This window comes from Mus pahari, chromosome 1 (assembly GCF_900095145.1).
Source record: "Mus pahari chromosome 1, PAHARI_EIJ_v1.1, whole genome shotgun sequence".
In the NCBI taxonomy this organism is placed as follows: Eukaryota; Metazoa; Chordata; class Mammalia; order Rodentia; family Muridae; genus Mus; species Mus pahari.
Genome location: NC_034590.1, coordinates 52,813,057 through 52,833,854, shown reverse-complemented (window position 1 = coordinate 52,833,854; position 20,798 = coordinate 52,813,057). Strand labels below are relative to the sequence as shown.

The following is a 20,798-nucleotide window of genomic DNA, read 5'->3' as shown; positions in this document are numbered from 1 at the left end:
TCTACCCTTTACACCTGGGCTCCCCCTTAGCAGGCCACATCCTCAGCACTCAGTGATGCTTTTCTGGTCAGAAACATTGCATCTTCAGTCCTTACCTCTGAAAAACCTAGGGACCGGTGGCTAGCAGATGTTCAAAGTAGATCCCTAATGCCAGGACCACACAGGTGAAGAAGCCCATACTCACTCCCCCCAGGCCTGTGACCACCCCTCGACCCCCAGGCTCAGATCGGCTCTCTGGTCTGCCTTTTCTTCACTCTTCTCTCTAGCCCTGTGTCACCACACTTGTTCCCCTTCTCCTCACTGTTATCTCATTTTTCCGGTCAATGTTTCCTCTCCTCTCAGTCTTGATGTGAGAACACATCCTTCCATGTGAACAGCTGCAGACACAATGCAAGAACTTGTTAGAAGTTCTGAAACCCTCAGAGACTCCCTGTGGACAGAAAGCCTAATTTCCTTCCTGGACTTTAAGGACCGTGATTATTCAAGCTCCTTATCCCGACTTACTCTTTGTTCCAGTCTCCAATGACTGTTCCCTCTTCCACAGCCCCTGATGGCGAGTCCTCACAGACATCCCTTTATCTGTGTGGGCAAGAGCAACAAGTAGCTTGCCAAAGCCATGACTTATGTGTGAGGGAAACAAGCCCTCCGAGGCAGAGAGAAGCCTGCGCAGTAGGACAGATGGTGTCTGAGGCATGATTAGAAGACATGAGATGAAGCAACTCTGATGACACCTACGGGGTGGTAGTGACCACGTTAGCCCAGTGGACAGTGTCCCTGCTAATACACTTTGGTAATCCACTCAACCCTGCCTGCCCTAAAGCTCAGCTCAGGTTATAAAGCCCTACGTCACCCTACATGTCTGTCTGCACATGCGCCATGCAGTAGGTAATCAGCTCTCTCCACACAGGCTGGCACCCATCCCAGGCACTGGTCAAGATGCCCATAGCACTCCAGTCCTCAAACCACGCAGGGCTGGGCTGGGCTACGGGATTAGGGTCCCACCACTGCACAAAGTAGGCCAATACAGAAAGGATCTGTGAATCCCTCCCCCCAAATGCTCAACCTTGAGAATGAATAGGGCCTCATACCTGTTTGTCTGTCAGTCTGAACACACTCAGTTGTGGTCTCAACCTAAAAATGAATTTTACAAGCCATTAGTTTTGATCCTGTAGAGCTTGCTTGTACTCCAGTCCCGGGCTCCCTTTGCCTACCTTATTGTTGCCATTGCATACTCTGATAATGGACACATAGTGTCTGATTTTTCTGCAAGTAGAAAACAATACATTATTTTTCTCCTGACTCTAATTTGGGGAATAGATAGTAGTTTTTCATGAAAAGAATATTTCCTTTTAGCAATATATGAAATGCTTTCAGAGCATTTTCTTCTAAAAAATTATATATATATATATATATATATATATATATATACACACGCGCGCGCGCGCGTGTGTGTGTGTGTGTGTGTGTGTGTGTGTGTGTGTGTGTGAGAAAGCCATCAATAAATGAACCAAACTTTACAAATACCATTTTATGTCCTTGGGGAAAAAAAGAAGTGACTTCAGCAGTCATTGCCCTAGGTTTGTTTTGTTCTGTTTTGTTTTGTTTTTCAAGACAGGGTTTCTCTGTGTAGCCCTGGCTGTCCTGGAACTCATTTTGTAGACCAGGCTGGCCTTGAACTCAGAAATCCTCCTGCCTCTCAAGTGATAGAAGTCACCACTGCCTGGCTACTGCCCTAGCTTTGACAACAGACAATACAAACACACATACACTTTTACAGTGTCCCACGTTAGCCTCTCATTTCCTAGTGAGTCGTCTGACTACGGTGGTACTGATGCTCTCAAGTCCCAGCAGTCTGCTTACAGTCAGTCACAGAGATGAACACAGGCCACACAGGCCGAGGTCCCTGCGAGCCTTGGCTAGCCAATGTCTAAGACAAAGGGACGAGGGCTGAGCACAGAAGCTGCTGCCTTGCTCCATTTATTTACTGTCCCTTCAGTTTCTTTCGCTCTGCCCCATAATCAAATCCCTATATACTTATCACAAGACAATTTGGAAAGGACATAAAAGAGCAAAGACTCAGAACAGAGAGCCCACACAGATCCGCTGCCGAGGCCGTCACCAACTGGCAGCAAAGTCGGCTGACACAGCAGGCGAGCTGTGAGATCGGTCGGCACTGAGGGCTGCACCAGGCACCATCACACATGGCATCCAGAGCTTGGGTGGAAACCAGACCTCTCTATGACTCAGTTTCCTCATATGTAAAGGAGCAACATCCCTGTGCTGACCAAACAAGTTGCATTTAGGATGAAATGAAGTGTCACCTCCCATTAGCAGGAGCCTGGCTAGAGGGAAGTGCTTAGAGAGCACAGGCAGTTCCTGAGGCCATGGCCACATTTCCTCCTTGTGTCTCCTTCCCTTCGTATCTGACACTAGGTCTGACTTTTTGTTTTGCACAGTAAGGGCTTTCCTTACAGTTTAATTTTCTCTGATCATCATTTATTAAAGTGTGTATTTTACTGTTGGGTATGCTATAAGTCACACTCAGAACATTCTTGAAACTTTCTTTATTATTTTGAACAGGTCTGAGACAAGGCCTCCAAAAATTTTAGGCTCTTAATAAATTTGCAGTATGTGCACATGAGCACATGCATGCTTGCTCGGGTGCCCATCTGTGGATCAGACAGGTGACATGGGGATATCTTCCTCAATTGCTCCTCCATACTATTCATTATTATGATTATTATTATATTGTTATTATTAAGACAGGGCTCCTCACTGAATGTGGACCTCAGCATTCCACAGCTAGGCTGGCTGCCAGTGAGACCGTGATCTCTCCCCACTGATGACAGGGTTACATGCATGATGCCACACTGGCTTTTGTGGGGTGCTGGAGATAGGAACCCAGGCTCTCATGCTTGCACAGTAAGCATGTCTCACTGAGCCAGTTCTCCAGTCCCTAACATGTCTGTTAGCATTCAAACTATTTTCTCTGTGATAGGCCTTTGCAGAAACAGCGACTTCCAATTAGATACAAAGCTTAAAAACACAGAAGTAGACATGATTTCAATATAAACATTGAAAATCTTGCAAATCTACACGGCATAAAGAAGACTGTCTCAAGAGTAGTGGCTCTGGACCACAGTGAGCCATGTGGAGTTTACTTAAGTATTCAAAGCAAATTCGAAACACGGAAGTACATTTTTCCACTTACCCTCCCTGCCCAATGACAGGTATTATCTTCACATTTTGTTGTATATTATCTCCATTTTTCTTTTGGGTATGGTAAACTCCTTGCCACTCCTATGAATAGAATGTACGTATCATTATGCTTTGGAAAAATCCAGGAACATTTTCCATTTTGGTTCTGATTCATTAACCACCATGAAAGAACTTAGGATAAAAATGATCACAAACCCAAATGCAATTCAAGTAAGTGGATATTCTTCTTCACCCTGCCAAGTCACTTGACTAAAGTCACCTCAGTGTCCCATGGCCATCAGTTGGAAAGAGAGAACTCCTCACTTCAATGCTCTGATCCCACCTCTCATGGTTCTCACTGGCTGCATGAAGGAGGGATTCCATACTCTGCCGTGGTACTTGGTGCAGGTGTACTCAGAACTAGGGCACAGAAGAGCATCGTGTGGGCATTACTGTGCTAGGCCACTACTAGCTTCTTATTGAGAATGGCTTTAGTCCTTGAGGACCTGGGGTGTCAGTCCTTCTGCAGGGTGGGGTGCTACAGCAGCTGTGCTGGAAAGCCAGGATTGTGGTTTTAGGAGCTCATGTGACCTTTGGCAGGGATCCTTGCAACAGACAAGCATGGCTGAGGAGGGGACTGGCACACCTTCCCTTGGTGATAAGGGTCACTAGGGGCCTTGGCTTTGTCAGCCAGCCAAGGATCTGGGTTCATCTGGCAAGTCACTCGGGGCTAAGCTATGAAAATCTCCCAACCCTCCTGTTGGATGCTGAACTAGAGGTGCCATAATGTTCTTGGCCCTTCAGAACTCTTTGAACCCAGAGCTCTAAGATGCCCAGTAGATACTGAGTCTGATTACCAGATGATGTAATTCTGAAAGCAATCATTTTTTTTTTTTTAAGGAAGACCATGTCAAAACCAGCTAGCTCTGTCTGCAGTTAGTAGTGAACAGAGAAAAGAGCAGGTTATAAACAGCTTAGCTCTTCGCGCAGCTAGCCCAGGGACAGGCTGTGCCCAAACACTAACTAGGGATCCCCAAGCAGGAAGGAGTAGGCAGTCCTCATTTCCACGGCCAGAGTCACCCTGGAAACAAACAGCTCTAAGAGGACTAAGACAATGTGGGAAACTGTGACAAGTCCCTAGATACTCTCATCACCCCAGGGAAGGTATGCCCTGGTTCCTCCTCCACCATGCCACACCTACACAAATATACTTAAAATCACTGGGCTGTGTAGCTCTGTTTGCTTGTTTGAGGTGGGCTCTCACTATGCAGCTCTGGCTGGCCTGGAACTGGCTACACAGGCTAGGCTGGTCTCAAACTTGTAGTGACCCTCTTGCCTCAGCCTCCCAAGTGTTATGAACTGTACACTTTCAATGGGTAGGCTGTATGGTTTGAGAATTACGTCTCAATAGAACTGTTACATTACATGAAAAAGAAAAGAGAAAGAAACAGCAGGTCAACAGGGTCAAGCCACCAGCACACTGAAAGATAGATGCAGAATGCCCTACTCCAGCTCCTTCTGAAGAAACTCAGACAACTGACAGACCATAGCTGAGGTCTAACAGGCCATGCCAGTACCACAGTTCCCCGAAAGGAGCAGAGGTCAAGCCAGTGTCCTGGCTGGGAAACAATGTTAATAAATATAAGTATTCCAGTCACCAATGTAAACAAAAAATGTATTTAGCACAGACCATATTTACTAATTATAAATACTAATTTACTAATTATAAAATTATAAATATAAATTTAGCTATTTATCACTGTGAGGTTGAACTCCTAAGAGGAAGAATACTTCCTTAGACCATAGTCAGAGAGATTTCTAGTTGGTAAATCTGACACCCAGCGGGTTCAGGAGCCAGCCCGTTTGGGGTGCGGGTGCTTTTGCACAGTCCTGTTCCCACATGAGCTCCCCACTGTACACTGTCAGGCTCCCACCTCCCTGCTGCTCGCTGGCACAAGCTACATACCAGCTATTGATGTGGTTCCTTTTGGCAGTCACTGTCATAAAATTAAGTCATTGTCATCCAGCTGTCCTGTCCCCAAGGCTGGCACTGTGCTTACCCATGGTAAACAATCAAACAACACATGAGGCTTTTGTTTAGTGTGACTGAAGTCAACTACAGAATCCTGGCCACCAGACTAAGCATCTGAATATTATAGCAAGGGAGCAACATGGTAGTCTTGGGATGAGGAGACCCAGCGGGATCTGCCCACCAGAACTGCGGGGATGCGAAGAAGACCTAGAGCAGGTCGGGGCAAACAGTGCACACCCCAAAGCAAGGAAATTAGCAGGCATCAGGTCCGATGGACTTGAAGGAGGCAAGGGCAGAGGGATCAGTTTATTCCAGAGATCTAGGCAAGGTATAGGGACAGCCTACGAACAGAGCGTGAATAAGAGACATACTGGGATTTTTATTCATAAAAGGCAAGAGGAAAATCATCCTCTGACAATATAATTTTAAGTGACAGCAGGCTACTAAGGGACAAGAACAAGAGGGCAAAGGTCAAAGTCCAGGTAATTTGAGGAGGAAACAGAAGACAGTGGAGTAGGAAAGTGGAGCTTGTGAGGAAGGAAGAGGATCACAGGAAACAAAGCAGGTCAAAGAGCTCTGAGGTCACAGATCAGCAAGGACAGGCATAGGAACAGCCAATATTTATCCTACACTGAGTGTGTGTGTGCGTGTACGTGTGTGTGTTTCAGGGGTCGGGGGGGGGCAACAAAAGAGGAAAAGCCAAGATGTATAAGACAGGGGCTAGCTGGAAGAGAGGAGAGTGTCAGTCCCCTGACAGGGGGGTTATAGGGAAGAAGAAAAATTATACAGGGAGGCATGAATGTGAACCTAAAAGCCAAGTTAACATATCTATCTACCCCAAAGGGACAACAGGCAGAAAGGACTGTGGAGTGATGAGTGTCTGCAACACTCTGCCCCATAGCAGGGGGATCACTCCTCCGGCCCAGGGTTTCCAAACTGTGACATTCTGAGTTCTGACCAGCTGACCATTTGCTGAGTCCCCTCTCTTCTGCCATGCTGGGTCCCTGGTGGACTTTTGAGCTCTCCTTGCTGATCACAGCATCGTGGTTCCACAAGGCCACTGACCTCCATTAGCCCTTCCCCTACAGAGATGGAACTGAACAGATGTCTGTCCTCTCACCTCAGTGAACCAGCAGGCTGCTGAATGGGTAGAATCACCTTTCACACTCCCTAAAACCTCTGAAATACACCAAACAAACGGCCAGACTCCTTTTTAGAAATAGAGTAGCAAACAGGCCAATAACATGAAAGTCTTCCTGGGTTTTGTTCATAATCACTTCATATCTCTAGAGAGGAGTTCTGCTATTTGGACTTGAGGCTTCTGCCACTGGTCCCCAACAGTGTTATGTTACCCCAGTAGAAGTGAGACACTGTGCACACAAACTTATATACTGACCACATACCCTGTCACCATTGGCTCTTCTCAGTAAGAGGGATCCAGCTTGTCTAGCAGGTGTCCAGTCTAGTTGATAAGTCCAACAACACAATCACTAGCTTAAAAATAAAAAAAACCCAGGCATGCTGGTAAGCACCTTTAATCCTGGTGCTGGTGGATCTCTGTGAGTTTGAGGGCAACCTGGTCTATAGAGAGAGACCCTGTCTCAAAACAAAATAAAACAAAACCTCTGGTCCAAATATCACCAAGGGGGGGGGGATGACAGACTGCATGCCATGGAAAGCCCTGAAGAGGACATGTCCTCCAGCCCACGTGCCAGGGCACTGAAGTCTCGATGAGCGGCTCAATTGTTGGTCCTCTCCTCAAAGACCTTCTGTTCCTTCCAGTAAAACAAGACAGCACCCTGAACTGCAAACCTGAAGGCAAGTAGGACTTAAACCATGCCTACCTGCAGTTCTTTCCTCGAATCATCCCGCAGCCTGGCACCAGGGCAGTGCTGACAACCACAGGGAAGGCCTGGCAGGCTGCACCTGTCCCTTCTGTCTGCCCCTTCTGTCGGCTTCTTTAGATCTAAGTATATGTCTCACTGTCAACAACCCTTTCGTTTCCAGCTCTGGAAAATGAGTTCTCCAAGGCCAGTGTTCTTGCTTTGACCATCCTTCTGTGGCAGGATTTAGCACAGTGCTTGGCACGCAGCTGGTATTTGAAACTTGCTCAATGAATGACTGAGGCTCAGGCATACTCTAAGGGTGTGCTGCCTCACTGACAGCCCCTACCCAGAACCATGTGCCAACATCTACCACTTAAAAGATCAGTTGTCAGGAATACCAGCTTTCCATGACAGCTAGGGCTGCACAGAGAAACCCTTCCTTAAACACACACACACACACACACACACACACACACCAACTTATTCACACCGCTCAGATAAAAACACTGATTTTAAGGTCAATCCCAGTAATTATGCTTGATGGTTAATCATAGTGCATCCTTGGCTTAAACTCTGCATCTGTAAAGTGAGAGTGACAGGACTTCTGCCAAGAGGGTACAGTCAAGGCCATTGCTACACGTGGTGCTCATTGAACACGAGGCTTCCAGCCTTACCCACAAGTGATAACAGTACTAGCATCTTACTTACCTTGTCTATTGTGACACATGAATTTATGGCATCGAGCAAATCACCTTTTTTTTCATTTATGGGCACTTGCGCTAACTCCTTCCCTATTAATTCTCCTGACTGATAACCCATTGTTGATTCAAATGCAGGGTTTGCATACTGAAAAGAGACAAAGGAAAAAAATGAAGTGAATTTAAAGATGTTTGGAAAAATTAACATTTTCTACCTAAGTACCACACCCTCCTCCTGGAAACCCAGAAGCTTGGATGTCATCATCAATGTTCTGTAGCCACAAGAACTTTGCATTCTGGGGAAGCTTCTGCTTAGGTGACATGGCTGGGCCTCCTGCTGCGTCCTTCTGAGACTCCAGAGTGGCAGCAAGCTCACCCCAACTTCAATGAAGACCAAGTAAGGCATGTTCTCAGCACAAACCCAGGCTGCTACATCCGAGCTGCCCAGATGCAGCTAGAGTGAAATAATGTACCGAGCTGGGCTATAAAAACCCAGGCTCTGCCCTCTGGACCTCTGTGAGTAACTTCACCCCTGTACTCACCTGGATGGGGAAGATAAAATCATGCCTCTCTGGCATGGTTCATAAATAACATGGGCAAAGCAGCTACAGCGCAGAAAGTTATACATGAAAAGTGTGACGATACATTTCAAGTACAATTAAAAGACAAGGAAAACCCACGAGACCACTGAGCATGTGTGGGTGGGGGTACAGCAGAGGCTGACAGTCACTAGCAGCCGTTTCCCTCACTAGATCCTTGAGCAAGCATATGGCACACGTGAGCTCTGGCAACCCCCAAACCCTATGAAGGCTCTGCTCTCATAGCACAGCAGTGAGTGGCTACTACTCTCACTCCCATTTGTACTAAGAGAAGGCAGATTCAGCTAGATTAAGTGACTAGTCAAAAGGTGCACTGCTGTCTGAGGCACACAGAAGCCTGGGCCCTCAACTCCTGGTCTGAGCTGCCTCTTAGCACTGACTCCCAAATGCCAGCACCAGTAACAAACGGAGCCTTAAGTTAAGATCCAATGAACTACAATCAAAATGGATTTCATTTTCAGATTAAAGGAACCCTGCCCTGGAACAGCTGCCCTGGAGCCATAAGAACCACGTTATCGTTACAGATCTCTATTTATCTCTTATAGAAACCATCTTTGCTAATAATGGTAGCCTACTCTGTTATTCTCTGGTTTTGGTTAAATTTTTCAAGTTTAAACTTGCCTCCAAAAACAGCGAGGAAAAATGTAAACCCAGTGAGGAAAGTTTGCGTGTGGCCAGTCCAGCGCATGCCTCCTCAGTAAGTCTCTCCTGGTGAAAACACCCAGCCACCCCGGAAGAATAATGAGACAAGATCGGCCATTGCTACCTTTCTACTTCCATGAGAGATCATTTTCTTATCTAGAGAATTTATTTTAAATTACATATTTTATTGATTTTGCTCTTACAATCATCTGGGAGAGGTAAGGGGGGAAGAATGGGCTCTTGGACTTCCAAAAAGGAAAAAAAAATCAAATTGTGGGGCTACAATCCCCAAAACAATAACAAACAAGATAAATGCAGAACCATAGATTTCCAAAAATAACAAACCTGTATAATGTGGTCCTCACTTGTAATTTCAATTGCTTCTTGACTTTTCTCTAACGCAGTGAATACTGAGTTACAAGCCCTTTAAGGATGAAAACAAAAGGACTGATGAACGTATTTACATTAGTGACAGTCACCAAGTCTAACACAGTCGAGGGTCCTAGAGTGCCTGGCTTACACAGGGGACCATGCTCATTCAGGAGAGGAACTCTCTGAGAGCATAAAGATGACCTTGGCAGCCCTACTACTGTGTACACCAGGGTGCTTGCACATCACTGTAGGCGTGGTTCTCCGAGCACTTAGAATGTCCTTTTTCAGCATGAAAGAACCTTCATAAGGGATAAACGAGAGAAGAGCATCAAGATTGTTGCCCAGCCTGGCAGAGGGGAGGTAGCCAGCTAGAAGATGTAAGTAAAATAGAATAAGAAAGGTGACAAATACTAGCGATGCCATCATGCATGGCTTGTAGAGATGTAAAATTGGTACTGCCCCCTGTTGTGGAAAACAGTCTAGAAATTCTGCCATTGGTTAAGCATAAAATCATCATATGATGCACCTGTATCTACTCCTGATTATGTACTTAGTAAAAGTGAGACCATCGGTTGACACTGAGACTTGCTCATAACAGCCAGCCAGTACTAACAGCTCAGATGTTCACCAGCAAAAAATGAATGAGAAAGTGTGATATATGCACATAATGGAATACTATACAGATATAAAACCCAGTGAAGTCCTGATATCTATGGTATGGTATAGATGTGCCTTAAAAAGACATTTAAGGGCTGGAGAGATGGCTCAGCAGTTAAGAGCACTGACTGCTCTACCGAAGGTCCTGAGTTCAAATCCCAGCAACCACATGGTGGCTCACAACCATCCGTAATGAGATCTGATGCTCTCTTCTGGGGTGTCTGAAGACAGCTACCGTGTACTTACATATAATAAATAAATAAATAAATAAATAAATAAATCTTTAAAAAAAAAAAAAGACATTTAAATGCAAGAGGACAGTTACAAGGGACCACACACTGTATGATTCCATTCATATGAAATGTCTAAAACAGGCAAATCCAAATACAGAAAGCAAAATAAGGGTGTGGGCCTGGAGTTAGTAAAAATGTTCTGGAAGTGTTCTGGTGAGTGCAGAGCTCTGAGACATAAGAAAACCACTGAGTAAGCCTTAAACGGGAACATGGGATGAATGGCATGTGACATCCATCTCATAAGGCTGTGCCATAGTGAGGCAAGGACATCTGAAACCCCACGCTTAGACACATCAACATCAAGCACTCTAGGAAGTTCCTTTTACAAACATATATGTTAACATGTATATTTATAGAAATGAAATCATTCTTACAGTTTTATCATCTCTTTTTCTCACGGAACATATCAATAATGATGGCTCTCCGTCACCATGTTTAATCACCATAATATTTTATTGTAAGGTTACACCTTTTATTGAGGAGGCACACAGGCTGCTTCCAGACTGTTAAAGCATAATCACAAGGCTCTCTTGCCTCACAAGACTAAAAACACAAGTAACTGCCATCTTATACACAAATGCAGAGAACAAATAAGTAAAAACTTTAAAAGCAACAATGCTTTTTCATTCTTCTTGCTCAAAAAAGCTGTTACTGGAAACAGAAGGAGCCTTGTGAGGGTGAAGGTTCTGCAAACCTTCACAACCTGAGTAAGCTCTCCAGGACTCAAATGGTTAGAGCGAGAGAAGAGACACGCCCAGGTGTCCTCTAAACCTCAACATATACACTGTGCACGCCCACACCCATATACACAAACCCACAATATAAATAAATCAATTTCTAATAAAAAAAATTAGAAGCAAGTAGCTGGAGAGATGACCCAGTGGCTAAGAGCACTCTTCCGGGGGATCTGAGTTTGGTTCCCTGTTCCATATCAGACAGCTCACAACAGCTTGTAAGTGCAGCCCCATGGGACTTAGCACCTTGCCCTGGACTCTGAGGACACCTGCAGTCATACGCACAATGCCCCCACCCCAGGTACAGCACACACATATACACCTAATTGAAAATAATAAAATTTATATATATATTTTTTTTTTTTTTTTTTTAAAATGAAGGGGCTGGAGATGGCTTAGCATTCCAACCATGTGTCGTTCTATCGGTACATCAGGTCGGGCAGCTCCTAAGTGCCTGTTATTCCGGCTCCAGGGGAATTTGATGCCTCTGGCTCCTGCAGGCACCTGTACTCATTTACACAACCCCGACCCCCATACACATAATTAAAAATAAAACCCTGTAAAAACAAAACAAAAGTAGCTGGTGAGATGGCTCAGTTGATAAAAAGTACTGAGGAGACAGAAGCAGGCGCCAGCCTAGTCTACATAGTGAGTTCCAGGCCAGCCAAGGCCATGCAGTGAGATCCTGCCTCAAAATTAAACAACAGAGCAGACAGAAGCTCCCCCAGCAGCAGAGGATGGGTGTGTAGGAAGCCCCACTGAGATGCCACTCTTCCTCAACCAGAGCAGAACTGCCAGGCAGACACACTCCACTTCTTCATCCTTACTGCTTTGACTGCTAGCTCAGGTGAGCTTCTTTTCACGTTTTCTGACTTGTGAATCGCTTGTGCATAGCTTTAAATACTTTTTACTGGATTATTTCATTATTTGATTCATATTCATAAAGCTTATTTAGGATATTAACCTGACTAATGTTCGTCTTTTTCCTATAAGCTTACCATTATTTCAGGGTGTGCTCCCTTTAAGTATATAAAGGCCTAATGTCTTTCTCTTACTTGATTGGCTTCTCTTCCTTTGTGGAACTCAAGTCTTTATGCCATGGTGACTCTAAAATGACTTCATCATCCAATCAAATATTTTGTTTATATTTTTTGAGCATTTAGCATGGTTCTACAATTAAGCTTTTAGTTCACTGGTGGTTATTTGGGGTAGGGAGTGAAACTGGGTACATTAATTTCTTTTTCAAGTAATTAGGCAGCTGTCACAATCCTATGCTCTGAAAAGCTCACTTCCTTGTGTTAGTTAACTACCATGCTGATCCGCCTGTCAGTGACACCACAGGGACAAGGCTGCGGCTTCAGGCTTCCAGCACCCAGCACAACAGGTCTCCCTCTGTTCACCACTCCAGCCCCACATTTCCCTTCCCCTTCATATTTTTCCTCTTTTCCTTTGTAATGTACATCTCTGTTGGCTGTCAGCCAGAACAAGGCATGATGGGAGTTGAGAAAGCGAGTGTAGATTCAGGAGAGACAGACTCAGGAGAGTTGTGAGGGCCACATCTGGGGATCTGGACTTTGCCTTGAACTCAGTGGAGGATTTCAAGACAGAAACACAAATGCTGTGTGAAGACAAGAGGAAGTCTGAGGTAATGGTAGGGAGCTTGGCTGAGAATTCAACAATCCAGGCAAAAGACAGTGACCTTACTCCAAGAGTAAGTGAAGACAAAAATAATTGACTAGAGTCCAGAGAAACCCAGAAGAGTTGGGTCACAGTGAGAACAAGATTTAGGAGTGGGTAAAGGAGACCCAGGGTTTCAGTGCAGGACTATATGCTGGTGCTACTGTGTTATCAACTTCAGGAGATGGGGAAAGAAAACAACTATAGTATCCGAAATGTAAATTACAGGCCAGGTGTGCTGGGTGCACACATTTGATTCCAGCAACTCAGGAGGCAGAGGCAGGCAGATCTGAGTTTAAGAACAGCCTGTGATAGACAGTGAGTGAGACCCTGACTCAAAACAGACACATATACAAGTAAATGTGAGTAACAAACAAATGAACTAACTGCCCGGTGGCTACTGTGAGTGCTTAGCTAAGTCACATGACTTTTCTCACCCAGCCTTTAAACATTTCTGCTTAGTGACAATGTTTCTACACTGATTCTAGTAATTCATTTCATTCTAAGAAGCACACGTCTTTCCTGCATATGGGGCCTTGTAATGCTTCCTACAAATTGTAACACTCCAGTTTCGATAGCTTTTTATCTGCCTTAGGCACACATAAACAGAGCAATGGCTTTCTCTTTGATCCACAATTTAAAAAGAATGCTAAATAGTTGGACACAGAAGAGATGCAGAATAAGGAGAATGGCTGGTTTTAGTCTTCTTTAAACCTAGGAGCATTTAAACACTTTTTCAACTTGATCTACAAATATCTAGGCTTCTACTTGTTTCTTATGAAAAAAAAAAGTCTCAGCTGCACATGGTGGTGAAGGCCTATGATCCAAGCACTCAGGAGGCTAAGACAGGAGGATTCCAAGTTCAAGTTCAAGGTCAACCTTGGCTACACAGCAAGTTCTAGGCCAAACTATGCTACTTGAGATCCTGTCTCAACAAACAAAAAGAGAATTAATGACAAAATTGACAATGTAGAGTAGGAAAAAATATCAGTTGTCAGAGAAAAATGGCACTCTATTGGGTATGGTATAAAGTACTTTCCCCTTAGCACACAAAACAGAAAATCCAGGGTGTGTGGTTCTGTACCTTACTTTTTTCTCATTTACTACTGCTTTGAGGGCTCAAGTTTAAATGGGAGCTGCTCATCAGACATTGAGACGGATTCTAGAAAGTCTTCTGAGAAGCACAGGCAGCCTACATCTATTACATCTTAAACAAAACAAACAGAACAACAACAATAATGACGACAATGATGACGACAACAACAATGTATTTGGAGAGGCCAGAAGTCAACATCTGGTGTCTTCCTCAATTGCTCTCCACTTTATTTTTTGAGTCAGAGTCTCCCTGAACCTGAACTCCAAGGATCCTCTGTATCTTCAGTACACGGATTACAGGCACCCCAGCTTTTCATGTGGATACTGGGGCTCTGAATTCATGTGAATTTGGGTCCTCATGTTTGCATGGTAAGCACTTTACTGACAGCCAACTTAAACTTACCCTACTTTAACTGCTATCAGCTATGGCCAAAAAACCCTTTGCTTGCAAGTTTGCCCTGGGGTCTAGAGGGCTTTTTAGCAGGACAGAATTACCTGAGTTTCAGTTGTGATCGCACCTCTCCAAATGCCAACTGGAGCAGTTCATTATAACAGGCCATGACGTTGGGGTTTTCTATATACCTCTATAAACAGAAAGGGGAGCTTTGTAGATAAAGAAGCACCTTTGATGTATGCCACAAAAGAAATTCTAAACAAGCCTTTCAATTTAGCTACTGAAATTTTAAAAAACTACTTTGTAGTCATTAATGTACAACAGAAGATGAGAGATGAAAGTTAAATGTACCAAATTAGCTTTAAAATTAGAAACACAAAGGTTCTTGTCATTTATAAAGCTAGAGTTAGACTATGTAGAAAGTAAATTTATTAACCAAAGTCTTGCTGATAAGATTTTCACTTCCGCTTACATCTGTGGCTCAAGGAGGGAACTCCTATGTGAGTAACATTTTCCACTAACTGCCAAAGAAGCTGACTGGTAATCATTCCCCACAGCAAGGCACCAGGGGAAGGTGTGGGATTTGTCCAGTGTCTCTTACTGCTGTGGACATTAAGGATTCTATATGGTAACTTTTGCATCATGGAAACATCCCACAACAAAGCAGACTGCATAGTTACGAGAAATTGGATTCATCCCACCATCAAATAATGTATTTCATTATGGTATCTTAGAAGTCACTATGCTGTCACATATCTATAGGTCTCAGGGTACCCGTAGAGATTGCACAACTCCCTTATAGAAAATGGCACAGCATTTACATATAAATGCTACCCTTCTGTATACTTTAATGACCTCGAGAATCACATGTGGAATGTTTTCTCCTGAATACGTTAGGTCTACGATAGAGCTGGATGACAGGACTCATGGTTAGAGGTCTAACTACAGTATCATTCTGATGGGAGACACTCATGACCAGGTTCACTCCGGTTTCTGAAATGAGCTCTTTGCTTTTACCTGCACAGTAAATGCATAGTAACTCTGGCTGAGGGGAAACTGAGCTCTTAGACTGCTGTCCCAATCCTAGCCAGATCAAAACGGGACATGGGCTGCTTGAGGAGGTCCCTCTGCTGCCAAGGTGAAGGTGTGCATGGTCTGCATCTTGTCTAAGTGACAAGCAATCTGGGGTCACATGGACATACCAGTTAGAAGCTGTGTGACCCTACTGAGACACTTCCTGAGCTGGCCTCCTCACTTACAGACGAGAAGTATGGCTGTTCCTGCCACCACAGACCTCCAGAAGAACAGAGACAGGAGGAGGAAGCATTCTGCCCCCCCCCCCCCGACTGCTACAGGAATGAAACCAGCACGTAGTGGGGCTACAGAGTTGGCTCCATGGCTAAGAGCACTGGCTGCTCTCCCAGAGGACCCAGTTCCGATTACTAACACCTACATGGTGGCTAACAACCATCCTGTAAGTTCCGGGGGATCTGACACCTTCTTTGTGCTCAGCTGGCACAGACACACATGCAGGCAAAACACCCATAGCACAGATAGAAATCGTTTAAAAAGAAAAGAAAGTTGGTATTACCAAAGCAAGGAAGGGGTTAAGGACTGAGCCAGGGGCACAGTAGGGCTGCATGCCTACAGGCCCAGCCCTCCTCACCCAGGGGTCAGTATGAGTTTCCTTGTAGCTCTCACCTCCTGACAGATGCAGAGCATGGACCCTCTTCCCAGAGCAGCCAGAACTTCAGGGAACATCCAAGATGGCTGTCAATACATAGAGGTGCCTACAACTGACTAGCGGGGTATTTCTGGGTACAGTGCTCATGCTGCCCCACCAGATGGGGTGGAGGCCTTGAGACAGACAAGGATCATCAACTGCTCTGCCAGCGAGACCTTGGGATAACTCTGAGGAGGAGGAAACAGAGCTCTTACACTTCTGTCTACCACCAACCCTGGTCAGATCAGTATGGGGCCGAGACAGAAATCACGTCTGTCTGTCCACTGCAATAAACAGCCTACCATGTAACCAGATTTTTCACTGGGTAGAAATGTTATATATTTACCAAACCATTTTCACCCTCGGTATGCTGGGATTCCGGGTACGTGCCCCGCGCCCATCTGTTCTCTCCACGCCCTTCCATTTTGTGTGTGTTTCGGAGCTAGGGGTCAAACCCAAGGCCTTCTACATCCTAAGCAAGTGTCCTTCCACTCACTCTACCCCTGAACCCTATAGCTCATCTACAACCAGCTGGCTAAAACCCTGAGCAGCCTTCTGGTTTAAGAGAAACCAACAAGCCAAGGTGGACACAGAGAGCGAGGAGCCAGGGCTCAGGCTGCCTCTCTTCCAGAACCCCTGAACTGAGCTGAGCTGACTCCCTAAATCTCAAGATCACAGAAAAGCATTCTAATATAATATGTAAACGAGTCTGTCGGTGCAGGTCGTTTTATTACTCTGGCAGGCATAGTTTTGAGGAAATCAAGTGTTATAGATTAGACTATCAGATTTCAAAGTCAAAACAAACTGTGACACAGAACAGGAACAATTTTTTTCTTCAAAATAATTTAAAATTTTTTGCTGGACACTGAATTGAGGCAAAAAATTTCTCTGAATTACACTTGTCCATCTAAGAAGTAGGTACATACCCGTGTGAAGCCAGCAGCAAGGAAGGGCATTAAAGACGCCTCTTCTTTGTCCACCCTTCAAAGGAAGGTTGTAAGGGTTAGATAGTGTTCACTAATTTACATAATCCTCAACAGTCACATAACATATACTTTCAAATGAATTAAATATATGCACACGAAATGAAAAATGAATTCCTTGTCCCAATTGAGTACTTAGCCTTCTGGCGGGATCTGTTTATAGCCTGTTTACTGGGGGTAGGGGTCGCCTGCTGCTCAGGCTGGCCTCGACTCCTGGGCCCAAGCCATCCACCCTCTTTCCTGGGCCTCCTGAGGACTAGACTACAGGTGCCTGGCGTTGCACCTAGGCATTTTAATACTTTAAGTACAAAGGTTATGTTAACAACTGAATAGTGTCCAGGGATATACTTAATATATAAATCTCTATATGCTGAAACTATTAAATTCTCCTCTCTTCCACGCTGAGAAGATTACAGAGCACAGAAGCATGTCTGTCTATACTGACTGGAAATCGTGCATATTTAAGGATTTCTCTCTTCCTTGTGTAGTCTCTTCTCCTTGCTCTCACGTGAGAAGATTCCCTGCATTTATGTGCCACCCAAATCCTTATAGATACCTGAATTAAAGGCCCTTCAAAGACCCCTCTTCACAATCTTCACCCTTAAAAGAATGTAATTTTCTTAATAGTTTGCCTGCAAATGGAGGTTCAAAGTCAGAAAACTAAACCTGAAAGCAAACTTCCTCCCTGAGGTCAAGCAAAGAAGAAAAAATAAAATGCTACAGAGTAACAAAAGCCAGACTTCAAAGGGACTCTCCTGTCACAGGCAAGCCCTTATTTTGCCATCTGTTGTTAACATTGCATTAATATATAAATTTCAACATTAAAAAAATGTTTACCTGCGTACTACGCCAATAATAACTGTGTTTTCTGAGAATTTTGATGATCTGATAGACCTTAAAAAAACAAAATTTTAAATAAGTATAAAAACAATTCTTAAAAATAAATACACTTTCATAGTTTTAGCTGTAGAATTACAGTTGAGGAGGGGAACAAGAAGAAGAAGAGCTCCTTCACACTGTGGAGTCACGGTCTCAGTTATTGATCTTTCCTGGGATAAACTCCTCCTCAGTGGACCGTAATAACCGTGAGAATTATCATGCACAGGTGAACCCGCTAAGGAGACTGCATTACCCAGGGGACACTCTCCTCTACACTGCACTCACTACACTTGTCTCCTCCCATGGACGGAAGCACAAGCTTCTCCTGCCTGTGCAGACTGCAGCTCACAGCAAACAGGGGTCGCTTTACATTCCGATTGCAGCCCCCCTTCTTCCTCTCCTTCCAATCCATCCTCCCCACTCCCGTTCCCCTTCCCACTCTCTGAGAAGGGAAGCCTCCCCCCAATGGGTACCAACCCATCCTAGCACATCAAGATAGGTGCATCAGAGTCAGAGTAAGGCCCCACTCCAGAGGGAGTCTTGTGGTAGAGTGGGAGGAAGGCCGAGGGAGTCGGAGTGGTCAAGGCCACCACAAGAAGACCTACAGAGTCAACTCACCTGGGCCCATGGGAGCTCAGTGACTGAACCACCAACCAAAGAGCATGCATGGGCTGGACTTAGGCTCCCTGAACATATGTAGCAGAAGTCTCCATGTGGGTCCCCTAACAAAATGAAGAATTCTAAGGTAATCTGGAGGCAAAATCACACCACCACAAAACTAAGACCAGGAAATACAAGATACTGCTGTCAGTCGCAAAGAAGAGAGCCACCACCTGTGATTACAGGTTAAGACGGAGGTTTGGTGGGGAAGAGTATGAGACACTGCTCCATTGACATCACCCAAGGAGTATGAGGCTCTCCCCTCAACCCTTTAGGGGAAACAGTTATAGATCACGAGTGATGACAACCTAGCGAGGAGATCAGAGGGAAGGTATATAGGGAATGCAGTGGAGTAGCAAGAAAAGGAGCACCCTGCTGGAGCACCCTGCTGGAGGCACACCACAGCTTTGAACTCAGCTTTCACTGAGAAAAGGGTGGAGTTATCTAAGTTATCTTCTCCCACCCACTGGAGGAAGAAGAGGGATCTTGGATGGGAGTGGTACAGAGCGCCATATTCAGACTGTCCTAACTAAGACAATCACACCGCCCTCCTGGAGGACAATGTGTTCAGGATGGGACAGAAACTAGCCAAGGCTGACTCCATGACTTCAGCTCTTAAAAAAAAAAAAAAAAAAAAAAAAAAAAGGCTGAGCCACTTCTGAATCACAGAGTGGCTACTTCCCAATTTCTCCAGAGATGGTACATAACACAACTACTCTAGATGTCAGCAAGGGAATCATCATATACAGTGTGTGCACTGATCCTCACAAACTTCCTGTAAAGAGCCAGACAGTAACCATTTTAAGATTTGCATGTGTCCATGTGTGTTTTATTCCAATTGACTACTAGTGATTACTAGCTTTAATTGTCAACTCACCACACCCACAGAGTCCTGGAAAGAGACACCCTGTAGGCCTACAGACTTGTCTGTGGGTGTAATGTATCTGCTGTTTCGAATTCTGTCACCTTGATTTCACCACAGTGACAGACCATAACATAGAATTGTGAGCTAAAATAACCCTTTCTCCACTAAATTACTATTGTCAGGATATTTTATCACAGCAACAGAAATGGAACTAAAACAATACCTTACCCTTGGAGCAGGAATGTGATCACAGAATAGGCAGAACCTTGATCCTTTGCTCACTCTGACCTTGGGCATGCAGACTGCAGTTTTCTGTGGGTCTGAGGCTGTGGGTCACTAGTTCTCAGTGAGAGCTGTTCAAAAGGAAAAGGAGCTCCAGGGCCCAGCTAATCTCTCATGAGCACATAGCTCTCCTCATCCTTTTTCAACATTTTTGTGTTTCCTAGTGTCCACTTGACTCCACTAGCTCTCGTCTGTCCTTCTTCCCCACAGGAGCCAACCTAAAAGACACTGTAGAGCTCTACTGGAAAGGACTTTCCACACAGGGGACTGCAGGGCTAGCTAGGTGTCCAACCCTGGTCTTCCTGCTATGAGAAGACCAGACTCTGTTTCTGGAGAGAAGGGCTAGAGGAGGTCTCTCAGCTCCAGAAGAATCACTGATGCAGCAGACCCTTATCTGTACAAAGCTGGTGCGCTCCTGGTAACAAAACCCATGTGACTCTAGGGGCACTTCATCTGTTCTTATAGGTTCCTGTCATGCCATTCATCATAACAGCGATGGAGAGGGAAAGGGAGACTTAAATTTCCAGCCAGCCATGTCAAATACACTCTCCGCATTTTAGTGGTGGGAACAGTTATGGTAATATAGTTGCCAATGGGCAACCATGCAAGTAATATATGAGGAGGAGCTCTGGACAACCTGCCCATCACTGCAGGAAACAGACATGGGGCTCTGTGTCAAGGAAGAAGCAGGAGAGGGAGCATGTCCACCCAGCCACAAGCCCGTCAACGCAGTGGCCTTTAAAACTAATATTCTTGCCTTAAAAATCATGAAACTAGGAAAGAAATGATTTAATATAATCAAAATGGACACTAGGAAGACAGATTTCAAAGTCAGGAGACTCTAAAGACCAAGAAAACTGGGGCATTCTCAGAACTACCCCTGATCGCACATGATAGAAAACCCCAAACAACAGGGTGATGGATGGGTGGGTGGATGGATGGATGGATGGATGGATATAGAGGTTTTTTGTTTTTTTTTGCTGTCAGGCATGGTGGTACACATCTTTAATCCCAGCACTTGGGAGGCAGAGGCAGGTGGATCTTTGTGAGTTAAAGGCCGGCCTGATCTACACAGCAAGTTCCAGTACAGCAATCCTGTCTCAAAGTAGATAGATAGGTAGATAGATAGATAGATAGACTGACCAACAGACAGAGAGAGGAGAAAGAGGGGGAGGGGAGAGAGGAAGAG

At 44.9% G+C, this 20,798-nt stretch overlaps 1 protein-coding gene across 1 annotated transcript in view; it reads right to left on the bottom strand.

Moving 5' to 3' along the window:
• The window catches only part of Pde8a (phosphodiesterase 8A), a 115,573-nt gene that overhangs the window by 24,739 nt on the left and 70,036 nt on the right, over positions 1–20,798 (bottom strand). The window contains exons 4-11 of the mRNA XM_029535592.1: positions 17,761–17,817; positions 16,867–16,921; positions 14,319–14,407; positions 9,341–9,419; positions 7,765–7,902; positions 3,212–3,300; positions 1,212–1,263; positions 1,089–1,131 (exon numbers count right to left, since the gene is read on the bottom strand). Coding sequence (XP_029391452.1) covers positions 1,089–1,131; positions 1,212–1,263; positions 3,212–3,300; positions 7,765–7,902; positions 9,341–9,419; positions 14,319–14,407; positions 16,867–16,921; positions 17,761–17,817 — 602 coding nt within the window. The remainder of the gene's footprint in view (positions 1–1,088; positions 1,132–1,211; positions 1,264–3,211; positions 3,301–7,764; positions 7,903–9,340; positions 9,420–14,318; positions 14,408–16,866; positions 16,922–17,760; positions 17,818–20,798) is intronic.